Consider the following 20,018-nt stretch of genomic DNA (forward strand, 5'->3'; position numbering starts at 1 on the left):
AGAGCGGGTGGTCAGCTCATTCAAGTTCGACAAGCTGAACGCCTTCTCGGCGTTCGAAAAGGGAATAAGCGATCACGAGCGAGAACGCACCCGGCATGGTAAACCGCTCCCCTCCTCAAGATCCTCTTCGTCCACCTTCCCTCATGAACTGCTCTTCCAGCCTCCTTCTCCGCCCGCTCAGCCTTCGCAGCAACCTCTCTCGCCTTCTCCTCCGCCTTCGTTCGCCGCTCTTCCTCCTCTTCCTCGGTGCTCTTCAACGCCGGCTCGACGGGTAAGGGAGACTGGCCAGAACCGTCGTCGCTGTCGCCGGGTGTCGACGCGCCGCTCGTGGACGTTGATGCCACCTCACGCTCGCGCTGCCGGTCTCGCGCAATTCGCAAACTACTCGACCTTGACAGCGGCGGAGCAGAGAACGACGCCGTGCGAGACGGGGGTCGCTCAGTCCCGTCGCTGCGAGAAGCAGAGGAGAGGCGCCGTCGAAGGGTTTGCGAGAAGGACGACGAGCGTTGAAGGAGCTGCGTCATCGAGCCTCGTCGGGAGGGGGAGATCTCGCGTCTTGTCGAGGTTTGCGAGGCGGATAGGGAGCTTGACGACATCGAGGCGTCGGTACTCTCCGACGCTGCTGAGACGGAAGCGGACGAAATGACAGGCGTAAGAGCTGGCGAATTCGGATCCGACGGCGGGACGAGCTGCACTCGCGGCTTCTGCCCAGTCGGTACAGGCGTATCCGCCGCCTCGCCGTCCGAAGTCTCGTCGACCGCAAAGTTGGCCATGTCATCCTCCTCCGGCTCCTCGACCAGCGTCGCGCCGGCACCCATGAAAGGCTCAGCCTCGTCCGGGTCGGGAGCGGAGACGAACGACTCGGTGGACATCGTGACAGACGAGGCATTCTTGCTGTTGTTGTCGAGTAAAGGCGGGTTGGGCGCGTCCGACTCGAGCAGATGCTCGACGACCCAGCCGCACCAAAGTGTCGAGCCTTGGTCCGCCGGCGAGCGTCCTGCGGGTATGCGCGCCAGTATGAGTAGAGTCGAACAAAGCGCGCAAAGTGCCGCGCACCCGAGTTATGCTGCGCTGGCACGCAAGTCACCCGTATCCGCTCCTTCTCCCTTGGCACAGACATCGACATCGACCTGCTCGTCCCGCCGCTCCGAGGGTCTCCATTGATCGACGACGGCGCGCTCGTGTAGTTTAGAGGTGGGGGGACGAGACCGAAGTCAGAGGGCGTGAGGTCGACGTCGTCCCACCAGTCGCACTCGTGGATTTGCGAGAGGGGAACGCCGCTCGCGTAGAACCATTGCTTGTTGCCTGTCAGCGGTCCAGTCAGTGTATGTTCAAGCTGAGCGTCGTCAGGCGACAGCTTACCGAGAGGGACGAAGAACTTGACGCGAGGCCACTTCTCGAGAACGCTTCTGACGCTGTTCAGGTCGAGGTGGTCGTAGCTGGCGGAAGCGACGCGTCAGCTTTCGGACTCGCGCTGTCAGAGAGCTGCACGCACTGGTTGTGGCTGATCAGGACCGCATCAATGCCCGGCAGATCCTCCACCTTGCAAGGCGTCGGCCGCAGTCGCCCTGGTCCGGTGTAGCTCGTCGGTCCAGCTCGCTCGCTGAAGATCGGGTCGAAGAGCAACTTGAGCGTCGTCTCCTCGTCCTCGGCATACTGGTCCTCCTCATCCACCGCGCCCTCGACTTTCTCGTTCCGCCCTCGCCGGATCTTCTGCTCGTCCGCCTCGCCCTTCTCGCTCTTCCTTCTGAGCGCCGAGAGCGGGTCGGTCGGAACGTCGAGCGGGAGCTGGACATAGACAGCCGCATGTCCCAACCACGTTGCTCGCGCGAACCCAACCTTGTTGCCCTTTCCCTGTCCCTCCGCTGCGCGCTTCAACTCCTTGACCTTGTTCCTCCCCCAGTCTTCCGGGTCGAGAACCTGTAACTCTCGCGCCTTTGGATGCTTGTCGAGATGCAATTTGGGCCATCCGAGCCATGCGCCGCCGAAGAGCAACTCGGTCGCGGAGGGTGCGGATGCTGAAGGCCAGGGATTGCGGAAGGTGAGGGTGCCGGTGATAGGGTGTACGACATGGTGCGCTGGTCTGTCGCCGTTGCTCGCTAAGTCGTCCTGGTCGGGCTGTTCGGACAGGATCATCGATGACTGGCGAGGGGACTGAACGAAGCGCTTGGCGGCGGTGTGGGAGGCGGGCGGCGGGTGTATGGTAGTGCGAACAACTCTGTGCGTCGTTTTTTGAAGCCTCAGCCTTGCTAGAGGGCGCGATCACGGCGACTGGCAGCGATCAGGCGGTGTCGACGGAGGGGAGGAGTGCGAGGTCGGCAGGACCGCGGGCGGCGGTGGACTTCGCTGGCAGGACGAGCGAGAGCGTGCGAGCAGTACGAGCTCCTTCGCAAGCGGCCACAGCGTGTGCAGCGTCAAGATGACGGAAGGAGCGTCCTCTCCTCCTCGCTTGGCGTCGAGTTCGGTCGAGAGACGAACGAGACGACGAACGAAAGTGTTGCAAGTCCAGACAGCGTATTAAACTGAACAACGGGAAAGCATACAGAGCGACAGACCCTCGAAACGCAAGACGGCGCCCGCCTACTTGCCGCAACATGACCCATTCGTCTTCGCATGGCCGTTCACGCCGTTCGTCGTAGGCGCAGGAGGCGACGCGTTGCCGTTCGGGAAGGCGTATTGCGACTTATTAATCGCCTGAATGGAGGGCGGGACGTCGAGGGCGGGATTTTGGTCGAACTGCGAAGAGGAGGAGGGTGAGCGGAGAAGCGAGGTAGGCCAGAATGGGGAGGACTCACGAAGCCGACGGGCTTGAAGTGCATTCTGAAGACCTCAGAGGGCATCACCGGCCTGCGAGACGAGATGAGTATCAGCTTCAGGAGCACGAGCGAGAAAGTAGAGAAGGAAAGCGCGACGCACCAGTCTTCCGGGCGAGTAATGTGCGTAAACCCAAGCGTGAACCACAGCACCGAGTCGCCCTCCAACTCGCGTCCCCGACTCGCCCAAGTCCTGCACCCCCCCTTCCCGCCACGAGACTGCCACAAGTGCTCACCCGAGCCCCAGAGCTCGTCGTCGGCGTACTTGGTGACGTGGATATGGTGGTCGGTGAACTCGCCGCGGATGTAGTGCATTGAGGTCGGGTCGGCGAGGCCGAGCTGGGTTGGCGGAGCTGAGTGGGAGAGAAGGTCAGCTCGAGACGGCACAGACGAGGGGAGAGAAGCGACGCACCGACGACCTTGTACCCAATGGGCTTATTCGTGAAGCGATTCCGCTTGTTCGGGTTGACCATCTTGACGAACCGGTTCGTCGTCCAGTCGAGGTTGAACGCCAACTCGTGCTGGACCTGCGTGCTCCTGGTAACGAATCCAACGCCATGCGGGTTCGTCTGCGGATCGCGCGGCATCGCAGTCGTGTCTTCGTACGTGACGGCATTGGATCGGTAGTCGTCCATGGCGGGGTCGATGCGGAGGTTGAAGATGTGTTGGTGGTGAGGCGCAAAGACACCCTCTGCGACGAGGTTGCCATAGCCCAGTGTGGAGACGTCCGCGCTCGCATCGGCGGGCGTGACGCTCATGATGCCCGTCGCGCGGATCTCGTAGTGGATGGCGGCGGCGGTGTCTGCGCGAGAAGGGGCCGTCAGTTGGGAAGGTCCCTTGTGGAGGCTCGCAGGACGCACCGAAGATCCAATACAGCGCATACTCGTAGTTGCCGACCGTAACAATAAGCTGGAAGACTAGCTCGCGGGTACGAGTTACATCCGCGCGACCCGTGCGGATATTTGTGTGCTTGCTGCCAAGTCCCGCATCCTGCTCATGAATGCAGATGGCATTCGGAATCCTGACGGGCTCGCCATCATGCGAGCAGCTCATCCCGTCGAGGTAGGCGATCACGCCGAGGCAGTCGCAGCCGAGTTGGAGGTTGTTGGCGGTTTGGCCGGCGCCGCATTCGCCGAGGTCGAAGGCGGATTTGCGGTGCAGCGGAGCGCGGGGGTCGCCTGCGACAGATGTACCCGTCAGCGATGAAGAGAGAGGGCAGGAGGAGCGGGCGCACCATAGGGAACGGTCATCTCGCTCAGCGCCATGCGATAGAATACCGGTCGGCCGTCGTAGCAAACGTTGCGCAAGATCATCCCCTCGCGGACGTCGAAGCAACACTTGAACGACCACTTCTGCCAGTTGATCGTCTCGCCGTCGTCGGCAATCGTGAACGAGACGCCTTCAGGCTGGACGATGTGCAGCGGCTTGAGGTCCTTGCGAATGCCGCCTTCGACCAAGTCGGGCGCATACTCGCAATCCTTGTTCGGGACGTAACGAGCATCGGGCGACTCGCTCGTCATGTTCGTATCGGTCGGGAGGCGGTCGATGCGGATCACCTCCATCTTGCTGATCTCGACGACGCAGCTGAAGTCGAGAGGGTGGGCGTAGAAGTTGGCTGACGGGTGATCCTTGTTCTCCTTGTGGTTGAGGAAGAACCAGACTTGCGAGAGGCGAGTAGGCGCTGCGAGACGGAGTGTCAGCGGCGGAAGGCAATAGAGGATGGGAGGAAGTGCTTACTCTCGGTCTCGTCGCTGCCGTAGGGCCAAGGCTCCGCAATAACCTCGCTTCCCTCCGGAAGCTGTAGGCGCTCGAGCTCCTTCTTGACCATCGGTGACTCGAGCGAGATCCTGCAGGTCGCGTCTACTTAGCTCAGAGTCGGGTTGCGAACAGGTGACGGCACTCACTCGGCTATCTTGAGCACCTCTTCGTCGTCTCCAGGGCCGTGCTCGCCTGCGAGGTGGCGTTGGCCGAGGAGGCGGGCGTTAGTCATGTCGACCGTAGCCTCCATGAACTCTGTTCCGCCGGCGAAGTAGAAGAGGGCCTGCGGAGACGAGGGTAATCAGCCGCGGCACTTCGCTGGGCTCGAGAGGAAGTGGACGGACTTGCGCCCTGCGTATGGGCGGCTTGGGGAGAGGCTTGCCAGCCAACTCAGCCTCGAGGTAAGGGACGACCTCATTTTTGGGCGGCTCGATGAGGAGGATGCGACGGAAGAGGCATTTCTTCGTCGAGTTGTACTCCTTGACGACTCGTGCGGCGACACGGAGCTCGTCAGGCTGGAGTGTCGAGAGCGGGTGCGGTGGATTCGAGCGAGGAGTGAACGTCTTGGGCTTGAGCGGGACGGTGGTGTGCGATGCAATGGGGACGGCGACGGGCATGTTTGCAGTCGAGTTGCAAGTGTGTGAGGAGGAGGGAGAGCGTTGAAGCAGTCCCGAAGACGATGGGTGCGCCCCACTGGCCTCGTCTGAGTTATCGCAAGCGAAAGAGCCGACGAGCCGCAAGAGCCGGGCGGCAATGAAGCGAGCGCGTGAGCGGGAGAACGAGCGTCCCGTTCGACGCGGGGGTGGTTGCGGGTCAGCTAGGCAGCATTAGTCAGTGCAACAGAGCATGAAACAGGCTGTCAGATCGCTGCACAGTGCGAGATGCCGACGAGACCAGGTGGACGAGGTGAAAGAGCCGCCCGTCGCGCGCTCGCCTCTCTGCCTTCGACCACGACCCTGTCAGGCTTCCCGCTCGTCGAATTTGTCGTCGTGCAGCATGGAGCCGCACCTCTAACCGCCAGTGCTCTGCTGCGGGGATCCGCACAACGGTTCAGCCAGCAGATTGAGGCGATAGCTTGCCCGCCCACCACTCTCCGCTCTCCCGCTGCCATCGCCCCTTGGCTTGCTTCTTTCTTCATTCGACGCGCACGAACTACACTCACACAGACTGCACCTGGATGGCAACGAACCACTCTGCCCGTCCCGTCGACTTTGCGCCTGGCACCGTTCGTCTCCTCGACTTTGACGACGCTGCTCCTGGGGACGCGGAACTCGTCCTTGTGCCCGCTCCTTCCAGTCACCCAGACGATCCTCTCAACGTCAGTCCTGTACTCCAGCGGCGTTGGAGGTCGTACCTCGCTCACCCGCAGGCGTCTCGCAGTGGTTCGGCCCGCGCAAATGGCTCTCCCTCGCCTGCGTCGTCCTCTATACCTTCTCGTCGGGTGCTCTTACGGCCGCACTCTACTCAATTTATCCTGACTACTCGGCCGCAACCGGCATCGACATCCCTACCCTCAACCAAGGTTCGTCTTGCCTCCTCCATGTCCTGCCCCGCCTTGACTGACAACCCCATACCCACAGCCGTCGGCGTGATGTTCCTACTCGTCGGCTTCGGCCCCATGCTCACCACTCCCCTCTCCAACATCATCGGCAAACGCCCAATCTACCTCGGCAGCCTCCTCTTGTCCGGCTCGATCTCCATCTGGTCAGTCTTCATCAAGTCGACGCCGCAGTGGTACGGCCGCTGCGTCTTGCTCGGAATCGCCGGCGGACCCGTCTTCGCTACGACTGAAGTTAGCGTCTCGGATGTGGTGAGTACGCCAAGCCAGCTCGCACACCGCTCGTACTGATGCGTCGATTTGCGCAGTTCTTTGCACACGAGCGTGCACTTCCGATGGGCATCTACATCATCGCCCTCTACTTGGGCGCCCTTGCCGCGCCGCTCATCGGCGCTTACCTCGCCGCAGCCTGGGACTACCGCGCCGTCTTCGTGCGTCTCACTTCTTCAGCTTCTCACTTGCCCTCACTAACATCTGCACAACCTGACAGTACTTCTGCGCCATCCTCATCTACGGCACTCTCGCCTTCTGCTTCGTCTTCATGGAGGAGACGAACTACGTCCGCCCTTCTCCTCTTGAGACTACCTCCGCCGGCGACGACAGCGACGACGACCACAAGCACGTCGACCCACACAAGATCTCCGCCTCGTCGCACGTCGTCCAGGTCGACGCGAAGCGCAAGTCGTTCGTCAAGCGTATGGCGCTGTTCGAGCGTCCTGGTCCGCACGCTTGGAAGATCTTCAAGGTTGGGATTCTTCAGCCTATTGCATTCCTTCGCCTGCCGATCGTTTGGTGGTGCGCGGTCATGTACGCCTTCGGGCAGGTTTGGTTCAACCGTGAGTCCCGTCGACCTTCCCTCCCATGCTCCTCCTTCTCAAGCTGACGACGAGTCTCTCGGCGCACAGTCATGAACGCCCTCACTGCTTCGATCCTCATGGCTCCGCCGTACAACTTTTCAGTCAAGCAGGTCGGCCTGGCTTACCTCTCGCCGATGATCCTGACGATTCCCAGGCAAGTCCTCCATCCCTTTCCAAGCTTCTTTGCCGCATGCTGACGCTCCCTTACCCTTTGCACAGCGTCATCCTCTACGGCTGGGTCAACGACAAGTGGGCTCTCTGGATGGCTAAGCGACGCGGCGGCATCTCGGAACCCGAAGACAAGCTCTCCCTCCTCCTCCTCACGACCGCCATCCCCCTCCCCGTCAGCCTCCTCATGCTTGGCCTCCCGCCGACCTACGCCTGGCGCTGGCCAGCCTACGTTGTCGCCGGGATGGGAATGAGCGTCATGTTCGGCAGCTTCTTGACCGCCTCGAGCATCTACTACCTCTTCGACTGCTACCACACCTTCAGGCCGTACTCGTACGACTTGCCGACGAGCGACTCGCCGCAAATCCTCGCCCTCCTCATGCCGTCAATGGCCATCTCCTTCGGCTTTGTGCGTCCCTCTCTTCTCCCGTCTCATCGCTACGCTTGCTTACGCACTGCACTACGCGCAGAACTACGCCGTCTCGCCCTGGACAGCCGGAATCGGCCTCCGCAACTTTGGCATCTCCGCCTGCTTCACGGCCTTCGGTTGCGCACTCCTCACCCTGCCCATGCTGCGCTGGGGCAAGGCGCTCCGCATCCGCGATGCAGCCATGTACTACGGTGAGGGCGGGTCAAAGGCTTGACGAGATTCCCTCCTCCCTCTCTATCTATATATCCACGAACGCCTTGTCTTTGGGTTGTTGCGCTGTTTGGGCAATGTCTTGCGATGTTTGTGAACTCCGTAAACCGTTTCGGCTTCACAATGAGCCGGGAACGCGAGGAAGACCGGATCTGTCGTTGCGAAGGTCATTCGCAAGATGGATTCGGCAGCGCAAGTCTCGAGGCTCACGCAGTGGCGAAGCGCTGAGGTAGCTTCTCTCAAAGCCAATGCAGCCGGAGACGAGCGACGGAGTGATCACGAACAACTTTGCAGCACAACGGACTACGCTCGCGAGAAGACCTTCTTTCCAGCGACCCAAGTCTCGACGACGGCATCCTGCGCCTTCGCGAGACAGTCGACTCCGTCCTTGAACGGATCAATCGAGAGGACTGCAAAGTCGGCCGACCTGCCAGGCGCGAGGACGCCCACCTCTGCGTCGGAGTGGCAGGAGTGTGCGGCGCCGCGAGTTGCGCCGATCAATGCGTCGCGGAGGGAGAAGACGGTGTGGCCGTACTTGGCGAGCTGCTTGATGGGCGGCGGCCAGGGCATGTCGGGCTCGAGAGCGGAACGGCGAGTCGTCGCAACGTACATGTTAGGGAGCGAGTAGTGCGGCGCGGTCGGGGCGTCGGTACCGAGGGCGATGCGGCAGCCTGCGTTGCGGAACTCGTCCCAGACGAAGGCCCGCTTCGTCCGCTCGTCGTAGTTGAGCTGAGCGTGCCAGTTGGGCGCGATGACAGGGTCGGCATGAACAGGCTGGAGCGAGGCGGTGATCTGGAGGCGTGCGAGGCGATGTACGTCTTCGGGAGAGATGAGCTCCATGTGCTCGAGGCGGTGACGGCGGTCGTGGCGAGGCCCGTTGACGGCGAAGGTGTGCTCGAGGGCGTCGAGGGCGACACTGACGGCGGCATCACCTGCGAGAGCCTCGTCAGCACGAACAGCGGGAGTCGAGAGCAGCTAGAGAGCGCACCGATAGCGTGGCAGGCGATCTGCAGGCCAGCCTTGTCCGCCTCAACGGGAACCGGCCCGAGTTCCTCGAAAGTCCAGATCGGGTCGGCACGCGAGCCATCTGCATAAGCATCCTTGATATAGGCCGTGCAGGCGTCGATCACGCCGTCCGTGATGACCTTGATGCCAACGACGCGAAGGTAGGGAGCGCACGAAGCGAGACGGTCGCGGTGTCGAATCGCCTCATGCACTCGAGCGAGTCGGTCCGCTTCGGTACCCTCGGGCGAGATGAGCCAGTGAGCGGCAACGCGGATTGGCAGCTCATCTCCCGAAGCGTGATAGGACTCCTCGAGCGCCTCGAGGTCTGGCGGCGACATCGCCATGTCAATGGCGCCCGTCACGCCCGTCGCGAGGTAGGACGAGAAGGCTGCCTCGAGGGCATCGTGACGTTCTTGCTGGGTGAGCTGGGCGGCGAGGAAGGACCAGACGTGGTCGACTACGGCGTTCTCGAGGACGAGTCCCGTCAAGCTGCCTGCCGCATCCCGCTCGAAACGTCCGCCCTTCGGGTCCTGGATCGAGCCGTCGATGCCCATCTCCTCGAACGCCGCGGTCGAGCACCACACGGAGTGGAGGTCCATCGAGTCGAGGTAGACCGGCACACCAGGGAGGATCCGGTCGAGAAAGTGCCTGCTCGGAGGCTGGATCTTGCCCGCCTCGTCGACAAGCGAATCGAACCTCCATGCTCGTCCGAGGAGACGCTTCGCATCTGGGTTGCGCCGTCGGAAGTCGACGAGGATGCGTTCGATGTCGGCGAGGGTTTGGGCGTGGATGAGGTCGGGCTTGAGGAGCGAGCCTCCGAGCATGCCAAGGTGCGAGTGGGCATCAATCACGCCGGGAATGACACATCGGCCTCCGAGATCCGTCGAAGGTGCGGCAGGGTAGCGAGAGGAAGCAGTCGAAGCGTCTCCGACGAATTCGACCTTGCCGTCGTCGCCCACCACAAGCGCTTGCGCCAGATCGTCGCTCGTGTCGTCTGCCGTGAAGATGCGGCCGTTGACGAAGGTATGGGGCATGCTTCTGCGGGAGAAAGAGGCTGTCAGGAGGAGCCGACTCGCAGGTTTGGGGAGCAGGAGGAATGTGGACGCACCACGGTCGGCTGGGCAGTCGTCGGTTCGTGCAGAGTCGCGTAGCAGGTCCAGCAGTCGCTTCGAGCAGCAGCGCAGGCAGCAAGCGCTCTGCGGCTGTCCCCACTCTCCGAGAGTTCCGCTATCGCGGCTCCTCCAACGTCGCCTGCGCGCCTCGAAGCAGCCGAAAGCGTAAGCGCCAGGTTCCTGATCAGCGCATTACTCAGGAGAGCAGCGCGGGGGACGGAGCAGCGGTTCAAGCGGGTGAGGGGGAAGAGGTCGAGCGTTGTCGAGGAGGACGATGCAGGGTGGGATACGGAACCCGACAGCAAGCTTCGCTCAAGTCGCTCGCGCGTCCAGGAAGCTCCTCTCGTGATCACAGCGACGACGAGCGAGTGAGAGATGCTATGCGAAACGAGCACTTCCAGCGCTCGCCAACGAAACGAATTGCAACGATGTACAAGAACCGCTCTCTGACCCGCCGCTGATCACGCCGAATGCGCTATAGGCGTCGAATCTGACGGAGCGGGCGGGAGGACGTGCGGCGCGCCGTGTGTCGTTGGCCGAAGCGAGTTGTAGTGTTCGCCGAGTCCGTACATCTTGCGATGATATCTGTGCAGGGTGCGGACAGCCGTGTTAGCTTGAGGTTTCAGGGAGAAGGTGCGAGGAGAGGACGACGCACGAGATGAGCATGGCGCGTTCTCGAGGGAAGTCGGATCCGTGTTCGACCATGTCGGTCCCGGCTTGCACGACGATCACCGGCGCTTGGTAGTGCAGCGAGAGTGCTCGTATCTGCGCGAAGGCGGCGTCAGGAGGCAGTCAGACGGTTAGAGCGAGGCAACCGAAACGCACCTCTGGCTCGCCTCCCCATTCTGCCGTCCTCTCCACCGTATCGCAGTACTTTGCAAACTCCTCTGCACGAAGGAATAACTTATGAGCTACCGGCACGATATCGAGCACACTTAATCCGCCGACCGCCTTGGCCGCTGGAAAGTGAGGGAGTCGGCAGAAGCTGCTCACCTGGACTCATCATGTTATCCGGCTCCAACTCGCTCGGCAAGAACGGGAGGAACTCGTCGGGATGTGTGCGCATGTAGGCGGCGGCGTTTTGGCGGATGGACTGGTAGTTCTCCCTCGAGGGCTGTGGAAAGAAGACGGAGGGAGCGTCAGTCATCCATGCGATTCCAACATTTCCGACGCTGAGGAACCACTGCGGGAACGTCACGATCGAGCGAAGGTGGCGTACCGCGAGCTTGAGAAAGTTGACCTGGTCGGCGACTGCCGAGTACATACTGAACGCGAAAGACCTCGTCAATCCATCGACTCTCTCACTACCGAAAGCGAGCGAGCGCACCAGTGACCGTCGGGCTCGATCTCCTTGATCATGACCTTGAGCTTCCGACACTGCGCGGAGATGGCCTCCTTCTCCATCTCGACAGAGCGGTCGTTGTCCGCCGCAACCTCCGCCGCCGCTTCTCGCCGTTGTTGCTCGAACGCGTTGGCTTTTCGCAGCTGTCAAAAGGCTCGTCAGCATGCCAACAGTGAAAGAAAGAGCGCATAGGAGAGGAAACGCACCTTCCTCGCCTCCTGGCGACCCATCTTCCGTTCGCCGTTCCCGTTCGGGCTCTGCCGGCTCGGCAAGAAAGCGTCCCTGAGATCCTCCTTGAAACCCTGGAACATCTCCCGCGCCGAGTGTCCGCTGCCCTGGCTGTTGGTCGTCAAGGTCGAACTCGGGCTAAGAGGCGTCCCTCTCGACGGCGGCTCCGACTTGGAGGGTGCAGGCGGCGGCGCAGCATTTCCGGCGTCGTCCTCGAGCTGTCCGCCGAGCTGCTCGAGAAGCTGGTCGGCCAGGTCGAGGACCTCTCCCTCCTCGCCTCCGCCGACTCCTCCGGCGCTGACCACTTCGAGCTCGTCCTGCTTGGCCTTGTAGACGTCCTTGACAATCTTCGCCTTTCCCTTCCCCTTCCCTGCGCTGCCTCCCTTGGCGGGCTTCTTGAGCTTTCCGCGAGCGAGCAGCGGGTTCAGAGCGGGCGGCGGGGGCGAGACGGCAGCGGCGGCGGCGACGAGGGTCTCTTTGTTGTGCTCGTGGTGCGCGGCAGCAGCAGGCGACGAGTCTGTCATCGCTCCGGCAGCAATCTGAGCGAGTTGTTGCACCTCGACCACATCCCGACTCCTCTCGCGCTGACAACTGGCTTGTCTCGCCTTTCTTGCGAGTTGGGTGGACGTGCGTTGCCCGCGCGGAGTCTCTCGAGCTGCTGCGAGGTGGGCCTGGTCCGAACCGGCGACTTGCGCTGGACACTCGAACCGGACTCGCCTTCTCCTCCTCCTGTCGGCAGGCGAGCGCGGGTGTTCCGCGCGCCGAGCACTACAAACGACGAATACAAGCTCAGGGTAATGTCGTGGTAATGTCCGAAGGCTTGCCGAGGGTCCCGCGCCTCCGCTCTCATCGCTGCCGAGACGAGTGACCGGATCAATCTTGACGACGACGCACTGCTCCCCACGGACCCTCGGGCAAACTGGACGAGGGGCTCCTTCTTGCACTCTTCGCCTTTCGACGTTGCACTCGCTCGACGCACACGACCCGTCACCCGCTGACCGCCTGACGACCCGCGAATCCCCCACCTCGTCGACTCCGAACGACTCGCACGTCTCGCCAACGACAGCCCAGCATGTCCCACTTTGTCGCAGGACCCATCGACGACATCCTCAAGTCGGGAGTCGTCCCCCTCGTCCTCGCAGCCCCGCTCCTCGTCGCCCTCCTCTACATCCTCGTCCCGCACTTTACCGCTTATGCCAAGCTCCGCAAGTACCCTGGGCCCACGGTAGCTGGGTTCACACAGCTCTGGCTCGCCAAGCAGACTCGTATCGGCAAGCGTAGCGAGATCGTGCACCAGGAGCACCAGAAACACGGTGCGTCCTCCTCTACTCCTCGTACATCCCGTCAGCTCATTTCGCTGATCTGTTCTGCTTGCAGGCAAGTTCGTGAGGATTGGACCTAAAGAGATCTCGATCAACGGTGCGTTCGACTGAAGGAGGCTCGTCGAAACGCCGCCTGACTTTCTGACCTCTCTCCCAGACCCGGCGGCGCTTCCTATCGTCTACGCACACGGTTCTGGCTCATTGAAGAGTAATTTCTACGATGCGTAAGGCCCTCCAGTCGATTCTCCTGCCCTCCAGAGCGCCAGGAAGCTGACACAAGCGCCCCGCAGCTTCGTCGCCTCGAAGAACCGCGGTCTCTTCAACACCCGCAACCGCGCCGAGCACACCCGCAAGCGCAAGATCGTCTCTCACACCTTTGCGCCCAAGTCGGTCCGCGAGTTCCACCCCTACATCACCAACACCGTCGCCGGCCTCTTGCGCAAGTTCGATGCTGCGTGCGAAAAGGCCGAGAAGAACCCTACTGCTTCGTCGAGCCAGTACGGCGAGCGCATGAAGGGATGGGCAGTCGTCAACACCCTTGACGCGTACAACGCACTCGCGTTCGACATCATTGGCGACTTGGCTTTCGGAGAACCGTTCGGCATGATCGAGCGCGACTTCCAGGACACGGTCGAGATTACCAGGGAGGACGGCTCGACCTTCTACGCACCGGCTGTTCAGATCCTCAACGAGCGCGGCGAGGTGAGGGCCAAATCGTCGAGGACTGGCAACTCCGCGCTGACACGGTTGTACGCATGCAGTACTCTGCGACGCTCGGCTGCCTCCCGCCTTGGATCCGTCCCTGGATGAAGGTGAGCTCACGTGCTCCCTAGAGACGATTGGCCTGCGCGGATGTCACGAATCTCCACTACGCACCTCCAGATGCTGACTTTCGCCTCCTTTGTCGACAGTACATCGACCCCTGGTTCGCTCGTGGTCTCGCCTCGGTCAACAACCTCACCGGTATCGCACGCACCGTACGTCCCTTCCCTCGTCCTTCACCTCCGCCCAACTGACGATCTCTCGGATTCGCAGCGCGTCAACAAGCGCCTCAAGGAGGGCGCAGGCGACCGCAAGGACATCCTTTCGCACCTTCAGAATGGAAGGGATGCGGAGGGGAAGCCTATGGGCGTGCCGGAATTGACGGCAGAGGGTGAGTCGGGACTGGCCTTCTCGATCTTGCGCTGCCAGCTGCAATGCGCTGCAGGCGGCTAGTGCTCGACGAGAGTGAACATCCAGACTGACGCGGCCATATCCCTTGCAGCCCTCACTCAGCTCATCGCCGGCTCTGACACGACCTCCAACTCTTCCTGGTCCGTCCAGCCTTCGCAATCTTCCGCGGCCTCATACTGACGCCTCTCTTCCTGCAGCGCCATCATGTTCTACATTGTCTCGAACCCCCGCTGCCACAAGAAGCTCCAGCAGGAGCTCGACTCAACGTTCGGCCCGCAAGGCATCTCGGGCGTCCTCGACTACGAGGACGTCAAGGCTTTGCCTTACCTCTCTGCGTGCGTCTTCCTCGCTCGAATTTCTGCGGAAAAGCGCTGACGAGGTGCCGCGCATGCAGATGCATCCAGGAGGCTCTCCGTCTCCACTCGACCAGTGGAATGGGTCTGCCTCGCATCATGACCCAGGACGTGCGTCAAGCTTTCGCTTTCGTCCAAACCACACTTCTTCTAACATTTCTTGGCCGCGACAGACCGAGGTCTGCGGCGAGGTCTTCCCTGCAGGCGTGAGTGTACCGCTCTTCTCCAACCTCGTCTTCGAGACTGACTCGTCTTGTCGATGCGCAGACCATCCTCTCCGTCCCGTCGTACTCGATCCACCGTCTTAAGGAGTACTGGGGTCCTGACGCCGATGAGTTCAAGCCTGAGAGGTGGCTCGAGTCGGAGGAGCGTACGAGGGAGCTCGAGAAGGCGCTCAGTGCGTCGCTTTGGCTTCTTCGCATACAGTTCTCCGGGATTGACGGGCACCTGTTGTACAGACGTCTTCTCGTACGGTCCCCGCTCCTGCGTCGGACGCAACGTCGCGACCATGGAGTGCGTGTTCTTCCTCTCGCCTTGCCCGAGACCGTTCGCTGATGATTCGCACGCACCGCAGGCTCTGGTGCTTCATCTCGACTCTCGTGCGTCGTGCCTTCTCGTTTACCTGGCCTAGCAGTTCGCTGACGCTCGTTGACCACCTCACAGAACCTCCGTTACGACTTCCGCCTTGTCGAGGAGAACCAGAAGCTGGAGGTCGTCGAGGGTTTCCTTCGCAAGTGCGTCCATGTCTCCTCCTTGCGCAGCCGACCTTCTCCGTGCTGACCTTAAGCCTCGTCCTGCAGGCCCGTCGAGTGCCTCATGGGCATCAAGCGCCGCGAGCCCGTCTTCAACGTCTAAACTCCCCGCCCTCGCCTTTCCCTTCTCTCCTCAACACTCTGCATATCGTCCATCCAGGTTTCTCTGCTCATTCGTCTGCTATCCTTCTCCTGTAGGCTTCCCTTCCCTTCCTCGCGCACACCTCGTCACATCGTTCCATGTTTCTGCTGAGCAGTGCAAAACACCAAAATCGTCGTTCCACCCAGCTGCTTGCGAATGGGAGGAGTGAGCGAGCGAGCAGACTCGACGATGAGCTCTCGAGCTAGCGCGACGGATGAGATTACGCTGCCTGTTGACAAGTAAAGCGCGACGAGGAAGATATATGTGTAGCGAGTCGTACAACCGAATAACACGAGAGAGATCTACTTCTTGCCCTTCCCGAGCACCTTGTTGATCGCGCTCTTGACGACCTGACCCGCCTTCTCGACCTCCTTCTTGGTCAGCGCGCTCGAGACACAAATTCGAATCGACGGGTCGTGCTGGACCATCTCTTGCGCCCAGTTGCGCTTGGTCGTCGTGAGGAGGACCCCGTTCTCGGCTGCGTGGTCGACAATCTCCTGCAAGAGCCGCTCTTGCTCTTCCCGCAGCGCGACCGATTCAGGCGCGGCAGGGACCGCCTGCGCTCCCGTGTTGCGGGCCGACGAACCTTGAAGAGCGGTCGAGTACGCGACTGCGCCCGGAGCAGGCTGGACGACGATAGGCTGAGGAGGAGGGTGCGAGACGCTCGAGTGACTGCGCTTGCGGCCCGTCGAGCTGCCGCTCTCGCCCAGCCGGGCCTTGCGGACGTTCTCGAGCGCCGAAGGGGTGATCCGGATGTGGATTAGGGGAGACATCTCGGCTGAGGGGATGCTGATGGTTGGAATGGCATCGAGGATTGCGCGGAGGGTGCGGACGTTCGAGGAGAGGGTGGCGAGAGGGTGCGAGGAGGGGTCGGTCGTTGAGAGAAGGGAGATAGCTTCCGAGGCGGAGACGGCGAGGAGGGGAGGAAGCGAGGCGGAGAAGACGGAGGCGGGCGAGTTGATGCGCTGTTGCGGACGGCGAGTTCAGCGGGCTATGTGGCAGTGTAGCAGGTGTGGACGCTCACCTGGTGCGTAACGACGTTCTGGCTGCCCACGCAGAACCCGCCGCCCGAACCGAGACTCGTCGCCATCGAGCCCGTGAGGACGTCGACAGCCGCAGCCTGCGAGCCGAGATCTGGGTTAGACGCTGAGAGCGGGTGGAAAGGTCACTCTGGACGCACGGGAATGTCGAAGACCTCGGTGACGCCGCGACCCGTCTTGCCGACTGCGCCGAAAGACCAGGTCTCGTCGAGGATGAGGCGGTACTTGTACTTGTGCTTAAGCTCCATCTGCGCGCGACACGGATCGTCAGCATACCTGCGTGTGTCCGTAGTGAGAGGAGAGCGTGGACACACGACTTTCGGGAGGTTGACCATGCTGCCGTCCGCCTCAAAGACACCCTCGGTGACGATGAACCTCCGACTAGCAGTCGGTTTCCTCTTGTACTTCTTGTCCTCCTTCTTGATCTGCTCCAACACACGCTCCAAGCCCTCGTAGTCCCCATGCTCGTACCACCTCACCGTCGAGCGCGAGATCTGGATCCCCTTTTGAATCGCAAAGTTGACGCTTCGATCCGCGACGATAATGTCGCCGCGCTTGCAGAAAGAGGGGATGACGGATGAGACGCAGCTGAATGCGTGGGCGTAGTTGATTGCGGCGGGGACGTTCAGGAATGTCGCGATGTCGCGCTCGAGTTCGAGGTGGACATCTGCGGGACCATAGCGTCAGCGGGGCCTCGAGACGGCGAACGAGCTTCTCACGACGCACCGAACGTGCCGTAGAAACCGGCTGGACCGCACGATCCGACGCCATACCGCCTCAATGCCTGAACAGCCTTCTCCTTAATCTTCTCATTCGCCGCAAGCCCCGCAAAGTTCGCGCTCGCGAGGTTGATGACCTGCTTGCCAGGCTGGTCGAGCGAGAGCGGGTTCTCGGGGTCGTGAGGGTCCTGGCCGGGCTGGGGGAAGATGACTTTCGGACGGGCGCCGGTTGCGCCGACGATGATGGGCGGGTGGAGAGGGGTTTCTTGGTTCGGCGGGAGGAGGGGCTCGGGGACCCACTCTGTGACGAGCTCGTCGATTTCCTGCAGGAAGAGCGGATGTCAACGCGCGAGCTTCCGACAGACGCAGTCCGCCCGGACAGCCGTTTGTGTCCGGCCCTCGCACCCTGCCCAACGGACGCGCGACTGACCTTCTCGCTGAGGGCGACAAAGTTCTTTCCCGAGCTCTCGCCCTTTGTGCGGGCCATGAGGTACGTGCGGACGATGAAGAAGACGAGGAGGAGTTCGAGGACGGTGCGGAACGGGTCGTCCTGGTGGCTCGCCTTGAGGTAGCGCCATGCGATGGCGCTGCCTGGGACCCTGCTGGTCAAGTCCCCGAGGCGGTTGAGCGAGTAGGCGAGTGCGCTGACCAGCTGTTCGGCTGCGACGGAGGTGGCAGTCGGCTGGGCGGGGAGCGGTGTGGCGTACGGTGCACCTGCAGAGACGTAAGGAGACGCCATCCCGAGCACAGCGAGCGTGTCTAGCAACCCACACGGCGTGGTCGAGCGAGTCGTGAGAGTCGAAGCCGGACGCGACCAGGACAACTCGCGCTTGCCGTGCTCGCTCGAGTGCCAGTAAATCAGGATACACTGTGATGCATTACTTGCCAGTGCTCTTACGTTATCCCGCTGCGTTGATGCGAGGTCGTGTCTTCATCTCGCTCGTGTGCGATCACTCTCACTCGCTCACATCCGCTCACAGTTGGCCTGGGCTGGCACCGGGCTGCCATGCAGCACTACACATCGCCGTACAGTGCACCCACAGCAGCGCGGCTACGGCAGCGCGGGCGGAGACAGCGCTCGTCCATCTCGCTCCTCGTCGACCGCGAAGCTCCCCGTACCCTCCTCTCGTTCGCACGGCGCAAGGCGGGGTCACTGGCATCCCTCGGAATAGGCGTGCTCGTCGGACTGCTGATAGCGAGCTTGCTGGGCGGGAGCCAGGTGCGCCAGTTCTCTCCTCGTCTCTACACGGCTGGGCAGTTGGAGCATATCGCTTGCCCGCGAGACTGGCTCGTTGACTGCAGACGCGATTTGACTGACGCTTCTCTACTGTGTCGAAACAGCCCGCAGCGGTACCATGGAAGGGATCGGCCGTCGTCGAGACTTGGACGCAGCGGCAAGGGACGCACCGCAACCTCGTCTCGCTCCCGACGCTCGAGCAGCGCGAGCGCGTCTTCAAGATCCTCTCGACCCTGACAGGGTACCACACGCGGTACTGCCTGCGGAACGCGCAAAAGGCGTACCGGCGGCAGATCTACGAGCGGTACGAGCCGCTCGTCGGGTACGAGCAGCATGGGAAGCGCAAGGGCTTGCGCGGGCACCTCAAGGCGATCGTGCCCAAGGTCGCGCGGAGAGGGTTCTTTGGCGGCGCAGACGACGAGAAGACCGAGGTCGAGCAGATCTTTTCGCACCACCGCGACGGAGGCAGCGGCGGCGGCAACTCGCTCTCGCGCTCGTACGAGGGCCACAAGTACTTCTTCGCCATCAACCTGTACAACTCGTTCGATATCATCCCCGACCTCTTCAGCAACATGTTCAAGGTCTCCGCCATCCTCGGTTTCCAGAACGTCTTTGTCTCCGTCTACGAGAACGGATCAAAAGACCAGACCAAGGCGCTCCTGCGCCTGTTCGACGCCCTCGCGCGCTCGATCGGCCTCCGCGTCGTCATCCGCACATCGCTCCGAACCCGCGGCGCATTCAACCACCGCATCGAGTACCTCGCCGAGGTCCGCAACGCCGCGCTTGCCCCGCTGTGGGAGCTCCGAGACGCCGAGGGCGAGGTGTTTGACTCGATCATCTTCATGAACGACGTCTTGCCCTGCGTCGACGACCTCCTCGAGCTCGTGTGGCAGAGTCGCCGCCAGAACGCCGGCATCACCTGCGGCAGCGACTACATCTTCCACGACGAAGTGGTGCGTGACCGAGACTCGCTTTCGACGTTGACTGCGTCACTGACCCGCTCTTCGCGCAGGGACAACCCGTCTTCTACGACAAGTCCGCCTCGTCGCTTCCCGTCTTCTGCGACTCCCGCTGACGTTTGCCCCGCTACAGCTGGGTTGCTCGTGACATGAACGGCACTGCGCTCGAGAACGCCCCCTTCGAAGCCGTCTTCCGCGACATGGAGTCGTCGCACCGTTTCCAGCGCCACCTGCCCGTCCAAGTCCAGTCCTGCTGGAACGGTATCGCCGTCCTCGACCCCGCGCCGTTCTACGCCCACCCGCACGTCAAGTTCCGCATGGCGAAGCTGTCGGCGGGTGAGTGCTCGGCCTCCGAGTGTTCGTTGATTTGCAACGACTATTGGCAGGCCGGGTACGGGCGGATCATCATGATCCCGCGCGTCAAGCTGGCTTACGACCGGGTTCGATCTCACTTCCCTCGCTCCCTCTCGAGACCGTAGCTGACGCAGCTTCCGTGCGGAACTACAGCAAGTTTGGGACATTATCCACCCGGAACGACGGAACCTCACCTACATCCGCGGCTACACCCGGCTCGGCGGCAACCCCGACGACCCGCACTCGGACCCGCAGGACAGGAGCTGGTACGGACCGCACGACAGGCTGTTCCGTCAGGAGGAGAGCGAGGCCATCAACTTCCGCCAGCCGCCCAAGTATGGTGCGTCCTGCCGTTTCTCTGTCGTCGCTCTGCGGGCATCCCTGCACCAGCTGCTGCGTGTCTTGCTTCGTCGGCCCTCGCTTTCGCCGGTGGATGGCCGCTGACGTCTCTCTCCACGTCCGTTTCGCTCGCAGTCTGGTGCTGGG

The 20,018-nt window shown here is 62.1% G+C and overlaps 8 protein-coding genes across 8 annotated transcripts in view; 3 read left to right on the plus strand and 5 right to left on the minus strand.

Moving 5' to 3' along the window:
- The window catches only part of RHTO_06828 (N-acyl-phosphatidylethanolamine-hydrolyzing phospholipase D), a gene marked incomplete at both ends in the record, with an annotated part of 2,777 nt that extends 641 nt beyond the window's left edge, over nucleotides 1–2,136 (minus strand). The window contains 4 exons of the mRNA XM_016420487.1: nucleotides 91–997; nucleotides 1,057–1,305; nucleotides 1,363–1,439; nucleotides 1,496–2,136. Coding sequence (XP_016274888.1) covers nucleotides 91–997; nucleotides 1,057–1,305; nucleotides 1,363–1,439; nucleotides 1,496–2,136 — 1,874 coding nt within the window. The remainder of the gene's footprint in view (nucleotides 1–90; nucleotides 998–1,056; nucleotides 1,306–1,362; nucleotides 1,440–1,495) is intronic.
- A 444-nt stretch (nucleotides 2,137–2,580) lies between these two features.
- On the minus strand, nucleotides 2,581–5,709 carry RHTO_06829 (primary-amine oxidase; the record flags this gene model as incomplete). The annotated part of the gene is made up of 10 exons (XM_016420488.1): nucleotides 2,581–2,736; nucleotides 2,796–2,847; nucleotides 2,917–3,166; nucleotides 3,226–3,615; nucleotides 3,674–3,991; nucleotides 4,048–4,494; nucleotides 4,551–4,660; nucleotides 4,718–4,854; nucleotides 4,916–5,388; nucleotides 5,445–5,709. 10 exons carry the CDS (start codon nucleotides 5,707–5,709, stop codon nucleotides 2,581–2,583), a joined length of 2,598 nt encoding a protein of 865 aa, XP_016274889.1.
- A 39-nt stretch (nucleotides 5,710–5,748) lies between these two features.
- RHTO_06830 (MFS transporter) lies at nucleotides 5,749–7,798 on the plus strand (the record flags this gene model as incomplete). The annotated part of the gene is made up of 8 exons (XM_016420489.1): nucleotides 5,749–5,889; nucleotides 5,952–6,093; nucleotides 6,152–6,381; nucleotides 6,438–6,560; nucleotides 6,620–6,965; nucleotides 7,035–7,140; nucleotides 7,206–7,563; nucleotides 7,625–7,798. The coding sequence occupies 8 exons, from the start codon at nucleotides 5,749–5,751 to the stop codon at nucleotides 7,796–7,798; spliced, it is 1,620 nt and encodes a 539-aa protein (XP_016274890.1).
- Nucleotides 7,799–8,097: 299 nt separating this feature from the next.
- Nucleotides 8,098–9,833, minus strand: RHTO_06831 (amidohydrolase family protein; the record flags this gene model as incomplete). Its single annotated transcript, XM_016420490.1, has 2 exons — nucleotides 8,098–8,726; nucleotides 8,783–9,833. 2 exons carry the CDS (start codon nucleotides 9,831–9,833, stop codon nucleotides 8,098–8,100), a joined length of 1,680 nt encoding a protein of 559 aa, XP_016274891.1.
- Nucleotides 9,834–10,372: 539 nt separating this feature from the next.
- RHTO_06832 (OTU domain-containing protein 6B) lies at nucleotides 10,373–12,005 on the minus strand (the record flags this gene model as incomplete). The annotated part of the gene is made up of 7 exons (XM_016420491.1): nucleotides 10,373–10,496; nucleotides 10,567–10,676; nucleotides 10,737–10,798; nucleotides 10,905–11,025; nucleotides 11,131–11,176; nucleotides 11,239–11,396; nucleotides 11,460–12,005. 7 exons carry the CDS (start codon nucleotides 12,003–12,005, stop codon nucleotides 10,373–10,375), a joined length of 1,167 nt encoding a protein of 388 aa, XP_016274892.1.
- A 548-nt stretch (nucleotides 12,006–12,553) lies between these two features.
- Nucleotides 12,554–15,184, plus strand: RHTO_06833 (cytochrome P450, family 3, subfamily A; the record flags this gene model as incomplete). Its single annotated transcript, XM_016420492.1, has 16 exons — nucleotides 12,554–12,794; nucleotides 12,859–12,900; nucleotides 12,961–13,027; nucleotides 13,094–13,505; nucleotides 13,565–13,615; nucleotides 13,715–13,780; nucleotides 13,839–13,956; nucleotides 14,068–14,116; nucleotides 14,174–14,311; nucleotides 14,371–14,440; nucleotides 14,503–14,535; nucleotides 14,597–14,726; nucleotides 14,788–14,842; nucleotides 14,904–14,928; nucleotides 14,993–15,063; nucleotides 15,130–15,184. The coding sequence occupies 16 exons, from the start codon at nucleotides 12,554–12,556 to the stop codon at nucleotides 15,182–15,184; spliced, it is 1,623 nt and encodes a 540-aa protein (XP_016274893.1).
- A 341-nt stretch (nucleotides 15,185–15,525) lies between these two features.
- RHTO_06834 (serine palmitoyltransferase) lies at nucleotides 15,526–17,721 on the minus strand (the record flags this gene model as incomplete). Its single annotated transcript, XM_016420493.1, has 6 exons — nucleotides 15,526–16,188; nucleotides 16,248–16,343; nucleotides 16,404–16,511; nucleotides 16,578–16,930; nucleotides 16,990–17,305; nucleotides 17,413–17,721. 6 exons carry the CDS (start codon nucleotides 17,719–17,721, stop codon nucleotides 15,526–15,528), a joined length of 1,845 nt encoding a protein of 614 aa, XP_016274894.1.
- A 267-nt stretch (nucleotides 17,722–17,988) lies between these two features.
- The window catches only part of RHTO_06835 (capsule protein, glycosyltransferase family 69 protein), a gene marked incomplete at both ends in the record, with an annotated part of 3,098 nt that continues 1,068 nt past the window's right edge, over nucleotides 17,989–20,018 (plus strand). Inside the window, 5 exons of the mRNA XM_016420494.1 lie at nucleotides 17,989–18,201; nucleotides 18,324–19,172; nucleotides 19,232–19,254; nucleotides 19,312–19,618; nucleotides 19,686–19,872. Of these exons, the coding sequence (XP_016274895.1) occupies nucleotides 17,989–18,201; nucleotides 18,324–19,172; nucleotides 19,232–19,254; nucleotides 19,312–19,618; nucleotides 19,686–19,872 (1,579 nt within the window). The remainder of the gene's footprint in view (nucleotides 18,202–18,323; nucleotides 19,173–19,231; nucleotides 19,255–19,311; nucleotides 19,619–19,685; nucleotides 19,873–20,018) is intronic.

Source organism: Rhodotorula toruloides (genome assembly GCF_000320785.1).
Source record: "Rhodotorula toruloides NP11 unplaced genomic scaffold Scaffold5, whole genome shotgun sequence".
In the NCBI taxonomy this organism is placed as follows: domain Eukaryota; kingdom Fungi; phylum Basidiomycota; class Microbotryomycetes; order Sporidiobolales; family Sporidiobolaceae; genus Rhodotorula; species Rhodotorula toruloides.